Source organism: Rhagoletis pomonella, unplaced genomic scaffold, assembly GCF_013731165.1.
Source record: "Rhagoletis pomonella isolate Grant_MI unplaced genomic scaffold, Rhpom_1.0 Rhpom_scaffold_00609, whole genome shotgun sequence".
Classification (NCBI taxonomy): domain Eukaryota; kingdom Metazoa; phylum Arthropoda; class Insecta; order Diptera; family Tephritidae; genus Rhagoletis; species Rhagoletis pomonella.
In genome coordinates this window covers 1,927-10,208 of record NW_023459163.1, presented here as the reverse complement: position 1 = coordinate 10,208, position 8,282 = coordinate 1,927, and the positions used below count along the sequence as shown (strand labels likewise).

Here is an 8,282-nt window from a genome sequence, read left to right as displayed (position 1 = left end):
TACAAATTCATAAAGAGTACCCATCTAACCTTTAAATTTATTATTGAATCATGATCCTGAACAGCACGATTGTAAGTTTTGTTTTTGTTCTGCCAACACCACCTTGTATAAATTCGCCTTGGAGATTTTCCAGCACGTGAAGAAGGCCAGTTAAATATGCACAATGACACATAATCGAGTGTAAAATTTTCGAAGCTTTCAAGCAAAACATCGATATGTTCGATGCATCGACTTTTTCCGATATAGGCACCAGAAGCTAAAAAGTTTTGTTTATGCTAAAAGAGAACATAAATTTTTGTGGTAAACTTTTTGGATAATTTTAAATTTGTTTACGAATATACACACACTCGACATTTGCAGCTAGCTAACATGTTTGAAGATGATTTGATTAAGGCGGTTCGGCAATATCCTTGCTTATATGATAGAAGCAGCAGGCAATCAGAAAAGTCTCCGGAAATCACTAAAAGATGTTGGCGAAGTGTAGCTATGGAAACTGGAGAAACAAGTAAGTAATTTGGGCACGGTTCGGTTAATTGTACACAGTGATTTTGGGTTGTTGCCAAATGTGCGATACGATTCCGAAAATCTTATACGCGTGTAGCCAAAGGATTAAACTTTAAATTTCCGACCACTAATTTATTAATAAATTCTGTTGGAAATATGCACTCCCCTTGCCCCCTGTAGGACTTCTCCATAATGGCGTATGGGAATGGAATTGATGACTTGATCTCGAAAGTAAACGGTTACCTCCGCGATTTGGTCGACACTCGTCGGTAATATGTGTCCTTTCCCCGCTACTGTTTAACTTTTATATTTCAAAGCTCCCTCAACCATCAGAGGGAGTCTCGATTGTCTCTTACTCCGACGATTGCTCGATCATGGCGACTGGGAATGGAATTGATGACTTGTGTTCGAAAGTAAACGGGTATCTCTCCGAGCTTTCTCGCTTCTTCACTGCAAGGAGCCTAACCCTCTCCCCTACGAAATCCTCTGCGACCTTGTTCACCACCTGGACGAAGGAGGTCAGGCTACCACTGGGAATTCACGTCGATGATACACCAATTCCGGCGGTGAATAACACCAAAATAATCGGAGTAAGCTTCGACAGTCTGGTCTCTGCGCACGCAACCGCTATTGTCAACAAAGTGTAGAGCCGCAACAAGGTCCTCAAGTCGCCAGCCGGCAGTGCTTGGGGCAAAGACTAAGGAACGTTGCTGGCAACATACAAGGCAATATGCCGGCCGGTTTTAAATTACGCAGCACCAGTGTGGTCGCCGGGGACTAGTAGGACGCAGGGGATGAAGCTCTAGATTACGCAAAATACCGCACTCCGGATAGCGACTGGATGCCTTCTGATGTCGCCTGAACACCACCTACACGACGAGGTGAAATTGCTCCCGATCGAGGAGAACAATAAAATGCTCTGCAAGCAGAAGAGCGCTCGCCCAGGTACGTCAGGAGGCATCTCTACGAACTGACGGACGAAGTCCAGAGGTTCATTAACCAACCTCTGGACCCGTCAGCTTATCGGCAGTCCCTGAACGGCATTCACAGGGTGTCAGTCTCGAGTTATGTAGACTCCAGACCTGCGAATGCCGTTCTAGGCGCACAACCACCGGACATTGACGAGGCGGAGCTTCATCTACCTCGGAAGACTAGAACCACAATAGCCAAACTTCGCTGTCTACTGCAGCAGGTTAAACTCATACCTGAGAAGACTAAACGCAGATATACCAAATGAGTGTCGGGCATGCGGAGATACACCCTATGACTCGAAACATCTCTTCGTATTCCCGGAAAACCCGACAACCCTAACGCCTTAGTCCCCATGTGGACCGACCCTATCCAGGCTGCACGCTTTTTAGGGCTGCCGTTAGTGGAACTTGACGACAACGACTGAGATATTAACCAATCTGGGCGGGGTTGTTGTATCCGCTACAACAACAACACAACGTTGACGGATGAGCCGACTCGAGCGGGGTTTGGTAGCCGCTACTACAACTGCAGGAAGGATGACTACTTATTAGAGTTTGGACTGTGCCACACCACCTCCCCCTCCGCTCCCACCTACAAAAGCATTCTACAAATATCCGATGATTTCCCAGCAATTTCAGTAAAAATATATATTTTCCTGCCGTTTAGTCGAAAGATGCCAAAACCGGTGGAAATCTCTGCGTGACCGATATGTTAGAGAAATTAAAACCGATGCTAGCAGTGATTGGAGGCATATGGAAGATTTGAACTTTTTACAGGATTGCATGTATGTTTTTATTGAATGTATTGTAGTTTTATATATATTTTAAGTTAATTTCATTTCAATAGAACAATCAGGAAAAATTATTCATCTAACTCTTCAGCAAAATCTCGTGACACAACGAGAACTCTAAAAGAAGAGTCACAGGATGAAAACTTTTATAATAACGACAGTTTTGCATCCGAGGAAGAACCATGTAATTCATCACTAAAGAGACCTTGCGATGATGACATAGATTATATGTTTGAAGAACAAGATGTAACTGAGAGTCCAACCGCAGCGAAAACATTTTTAGTTGAAGCTTTGATAGAACCGCCAATAAATGAGCCACTAATTAGTCAGTCATATCGAAGAGCAGAACGTTCAAAACCAAGTGCTCATGCCCCGAACGCACAGGCGAAATTCGATTCTTTGGTTGGAACTTTAAATGAATACATTAAAGGGCGTATAAAGGAAAGGGAGAAAACCAACAACAGTGATTTCTTCGGGTTACTGGATACATATCTTGCAAAATTGCCAGGAACGGAACAAGATAAACTAAAAGCTGATATTTTAATTATGGTTCTAAATAAAACAAAAGAGTGTTAAATGTTATTTTCTTCTCAGACAAATAAATCTACTGATGAAATTCATGGAATTCATTTACATTATATTGGAAATAATTCTAACTCATAGGATTTAAATATGTGCAATTTTCTATTAAATTTAAAAACGTAATAATACCTACTGTATTATATGCGCATTGGTAAATACATTAGCCGCTAATAAATGTAAGCAAATACGTAGAGTTTTTTATTTATTTTTTTTTTTAGCATCAGAGCTGTGCCAACCCACTGAAATTCGGTAAGCGTATTGGTGCATTCAGAATAAATTGTAATAGCAATGGAAGAAATTGTAAAAGAAAATAGGGCATAAGTAAAGAATACCCACCGTTTCGATAGAGAAAAACGAGGAATGGGGTCTAATATTGCGGGAATAAAAGTTGTGGAAGATATTTAGGGTAAAAGATGAAATTTTGGATTTCGAAAACTGTTAATATCTTCGAATCCAATTAACTGTTTGAAAAATTAAGCACCGCGTAACATATTTCGTTTGGTATACATATTTTGTGAATTTGTGTATGATATTTGTGGAAAAAAGAGACAATAAAAATATACGCAAAAAAAATTTGTGTTTATGGATTTTTTCCCAAAAAAATTTATTTGATTTTTCTTTTGTGTGATGTATCATATGACTACTTTATCTTTGCCTTTTACTATATATTTTGCTTTTTACGTTACCTCGACTGACCAATTCCGGCGATTTTGTTACATCATTACTTTATAATTTATTTTAACAAATTTGCGGTCATTTGTGTGGAAAGGTGTCCCCTACAAAAGGTGTTCAGCCCTTCTTCTTCGGCAACACAGAAAGGAGAATTCTACTTAGTGAGGGTTGTAATCCCTAAACGCGGCCGTAGGCCGCCTACGCAGAAAGGTGTTCCCTAAAAACGATGTTCAGCCCTTCTTCTTCGGCAACAGAGAAAGGAAAATTCTACTTAGTGAGGGTTATAATCCCTAAGCGCGGCCGAAGGCCGCCTACGTAAAAATTTGTTCTCTGCAAAAGGCGTTGAGACCCTCTTCTTCGGCAATACAGAAAAGAGAATTCTACTTAGTGAGGGGTATAATTCCTAAGCTCAGCCGCCTTCGCAAAATGGTTTTCAGCCCCTATTCTTCGGCAACACAGAAAGAAGAATTCTGCTTAGTGAGGGTTATAAATATAAATTTTCTTTACACCAAAAGTACTATAACAGTGCATTCATAAGGCTACTTTTGAAGAAAAATCATTTTGAAGGGAATTTTTTCATATATTTTTTATAAAAACCAATTTTTATCAGAAATTTTAAACGTAAGGTACAAGGCATGCACACCAAAAGAAAGGTGTATTAATTTTCCTTGAAACTGCATATTAACTTTTACAAACGCTTCACTCGTTTTTGAAATATTTCGGTTTTTCAAAAATCAAATTTTGATCTTTGACCTTCGGTATCACGCTTAGGTTTAATTTCCGCAAGTAAATTTAAGTATCGTTATAATCAGCACAAAAAGCTCTATCGGCCCCTATTTTTAGTTTTTTTTTTTCTAGCGAAACGGGTATTCTTTACTTGTTCCGAAAATAGCAAATGCCAAAAACAGGTAATCCCAGCTGGAGGCATTTTTTGGCAAACATCTGATAGTGCTTTTACTTATGGAACTGTACGATGATTTCAAAATCTGGGCCCGAATCGCGGCAATCGTGATCGAGTGATTACTCGTTTCGAATCGATCAAACAAAATGGCGACTGTTTTCTCCACAATACAATTTAAATGAGCGAATCATGCACTATCGAATGCCGCGATCTCAAAATGAAATTTCCTTTCGAGTTACGTTCGAATCATCACGAAATAATGGAACGGGCATATGTGTCTGTTGCAAAAATAGGTTGTTGTTGTTGTTGCAGCAGCAGTACCTCATCCTCCCGGGGTCTCGTCATGGGCCGTATTTGTCCTCGGACTCTACAAGCCTGAGGCCAGGAAAGCGGGCGGCGTCGATAGGCATTGTTGTTGTAACAGTATACAAATTCTACAAGAGTCTTTTGGGGAGTGTTGCTGGAGTGACGGTCCTTGGCCAGATATAAATCTGGGTCTTTCCTATTACGTAGACCCGGCTGTCGTGGAAAACTTTGCAGGTTGCAGTCCAAACTATTACTGACTATTTGTTATTATACACACCCAATAATTTAGCATATCGTAGTTATCGAAATTATCGAATTAATGTCATCTATTCTCATTGGCATGTCAATACGCCATATTTTCTTGCCATTTATTACCATCGCCCAATTGTGTTTATTTTGTGCAGACAAATATTCAAAAGTAGATTGCATCTATGCAGATTTTTCCGACGCGTTTGATAAGGTATCATATTCAATTTTGTTTCATAAAATAAGAAACTTTGGTACTCATTCAGTTTTCTTAAATTGGTTAGTTATGTATATATATATGTGTTCCATATTTCATGTTCATGTTGAAATTGAAAACTGCAGGTCTGCTCCGTTTGTTGCTACTTCTGGGGTGCCTCAAGGCAGTGTCCGTGGACCGCTTTTGGGTGGACTTTAGTATTCAGCCGCAGCTTGTGTTTTAAGAAAACCAGGTGGAATTAACATTTGAAACTTGGTCAGGATGTTAAGGGAGGTATCCTCTAAAACATGTATAACGAAGGTTCGAAAACTGACAGTTGTCTCTCTCGCACCGCTCCCTTAGCAGTGGCAGAGTGTTGTTTCTTTGCAAATTTACTTGGAAAAAGTGTAGCTTTGCTGTGAAATAGAAGTATAAGCTTTTGTGCAATATGTTTATTTGTATATGCATATGAAGCACATTTAACTGATGAAAACCCAAATTGTTTTTAAATTGGATGTTTACATAAATCTCATAGTAGTTTTATTTTAATTTTGAGTCCTTTTGCATTTTTTATACAGCTAAATAGCACATAAACTACGTAATTCACGTAGATGTATTAATATTTCGTTCAATATTTCGTGTAAACTGCCAGATTTCCTGCAAATACATTAGAATTTGCAAAATGAATTTCACTACTAATTGCCTACTTTGCATACTTTTCTACTACCATTTTCGCAACAAGGGATTGCATTCTTCCTTTTTATCTGTCCTTCATAAATGCAACCTTTTGTAAGGGAGTGTCAAACCGCGGCTGTCAATAATTATCTAACCTTGTATTTAGTCTGTTCCTTTGAACTTCGGACTAAAACCTGTGGAACTGTCAAACTACAATTTTACTCTCTCAAATGAGAGTAAAAGGAGAACAGATGCAGAAGTGCATAGGAACGCAAAAAGCACTATTTCCTGTAAAAACGTCAGTCGGTTTGTTTACATGTCATTTGTATAACACTGATTTAGCTGAAATATCATTAAATAATTATTAAAATCTATACATATTCAAACATTTCGTTGTTTACTTCCATTTTTTTACAAATATAAGGTACTTTGCTTTCACCGCTGTTAGTTTTTGCTTGCACATGCAAATCAGCTGATCGTTTGACACTTTTCATGAACTTACAGGAAAAGAAACTCCGGACTAAATCCTGTAACTTCTGACTAGGAACAGTTGCTCAGTTACTCTCTCAAATGTGTTCCCACTTACAGGTTTTATGTCAATAGGAACGACTTCCTGTAAGTTCTGACTAAATCCTGTAAACCGGACTGCTATTGGAACAGACTAATTATTAAATAATGGGTCTGCTCCATGATCCAACTACACAAGATCTGACATGATGAAGCAAAAGAAAAAAGTAATTTTCTGGCTGACGTTTGTAATTTCGGCGCCATGTTATTTTCTGTGAAAAGTAAACAAAGAATATGAAGAGGAAGCATAAAGAAAAAAATGCAAGCAATAGGTTTGTATAGTAACCAATAGTCTACTAATTTGTACTGGAACCTGCAAATTTTTACTGGAAAAGTGTATAACCCAAAAAATTTGCAAGAGAGCACTGAAGGGAGAGCTGCAAATTCTTGCTAGTGAAATTTTTACTAGCAGAAATTAGCTAGCAGAAGAAGAAGAAGAATAAATGTCAAAAGCCGCCATTTGTTGAATTGTTTTAGCACAAACAAAAGTAAAATGAGTGGAAATTAAAATATTAATGATGTACTAGACTGTGTAAGTGCTTGTGTGTAAAGCAGAGGTCGAAAATAACCGTCAACACTTTGAAAGTGTCCCAAAACAGAACAGGTGGTTTATTTTTTGTAGATGTGCGCTCCTCTCAGTGGGAAAGGGTTATTTTGCATATAATTTCCGTTGCTGTTGGACACGGACACTTATCGCTGGAAGAAGAAAAATAAGTGTTAGAAGTGCGTAGAAACATATCAAATTTACTGTTGATAGAGAGATATAAGCAACGTCAACGTCACGGTGATGTTATTGATTTAAAATCCGCTATTAATTAAGAAATTATTATTATGATTTAGTTTGTGGACCAAATAAAAAATAAAATTTATTTGTGATTTGATTTTCCAACCAAATAAGAAATACAAATTTTTGATTTGATTTGTAGAGCAAATCAATTTGATTTGTAATTTTTCAGTTAAATAATACATACTTTTGTTATGCGACGCAAATAAGATATTTAAGTATCTTCCAACTTCCAGTTCCACGAAAATCTTCGGGATCCTTGGGACTAATTCGAGATTTTCGAGACTATTTCGGGATTTTTGGGCTATTTTGGGATTTTCGAGACTTCTTCAGGATTTTCGGAATCTTCGGGACTACTTCGGGATTTTTGGGCTATTTCGGGAATGTCGGGACTAATTCGGGATTTTCGAGACTACTTTGATATTTTCGGGATCCGCGGCACTAATTCGAAATTTTCGAGACTTCTCAGGATTTTCGGAATCTTCGGGACTACTTCGAGATTCTTGGGCTATTTCGGGATTCTTGGACCTAATTCGGGATTTTCGGGACTACTTTGAGATTTTCGGGATCCGCGGCGCTAATTCGGAATTTTCGAGACTTCTTCAGGATTTTCGGAATCTTCGGAACTATTTCGGGAATTTTAGGCTATTTCGGGATTCTCGGGACTAATTCGGGATTTTCGTGACTACTTTGAGATTTTCGGGATCAGCGGCACTAATTCGGAATTTTCGAGACTTCTTCAGGATTTCGGAATCTTCGGGACTAATTCGGGAATTTTGGGACAAGTAGTAGTCCCGAGAGTACTGAAAATCCCGAAATAGTTCCCAAGTTGAGTCTCTGTGACTATATCATTTTCTTTATAATTACCTTTATTTTAATCTTTCCTCCTTTATTTTCATCTTTACTCGCCCTCATCTTTTCTTCATATTTATCTTTATCATCTTTATGTTTATCAATTTCTACATTACATATTCCCCTTCACCTTTGCCCTTATATTAGTAAAAATTTTAAATTTACCTTGGTCTTCATTTTTGCATTTATCTTTACGCATCTTTGTTTTTGTTTTTATTTTTGCCTATGCCTTTAT

At 38.1% G+C, this 8,282-nt stretch overlaps 1 protein-coding gene across 1 annotated transcript; it reads left to right on the top strand.

Annotated features, from left to right (window-relative positions):
* Positions 1 to 258: 258 nt before the first annotated feature.
* On the top strand, positions 259 to 3,035 carry LOC118751225 (transcription factor Adf-1-like). The gene is made up of 4 exons (XM_036486000.1): positions 259 to 300; positions 361 to 505; positions 2,143 to 2,260; positions 2,323 to 3,035. The coding sequence occupies exons 2-4, from the start codon at positions 370 to 372 to the stop codon at positions 2,840 to 2,842; spliced, it is 774 nt and encodes a 257-aa protein (XP_036341893.1). The 5' UTR covers positions 259 to 300; positions 361 to 369; the 3' UTR covers positions 2,843 to 3,035.
* Positions 3,036 to 8,282: the final 5,247 nt, after the last annotated feature.

Bases quoted from the DNA above. Each gene is read 5' to 3' on its own strand.
- LOC118751225 (XM_036486000.1), top strand. From the start codon at position 370: ATGTTTGAAGATGATTTGATTAAGGCGGTTCGGCAATATCCTTGCTTA. The intron at 506-2,142 runs GTAAGTAATTTG...CCTGCCGTTTAG, and splicing joins TATGGAAACTGGAGAAACAA to TCGAAAGATGCCAAAACCGG. The intron at 2,261-2,322 runs GTATGTTTTTAT...TCATTTCAATAG, and splicing joins AACTTTTTACAGGATTGCAT to AACAATCAGGAAAAATTATT.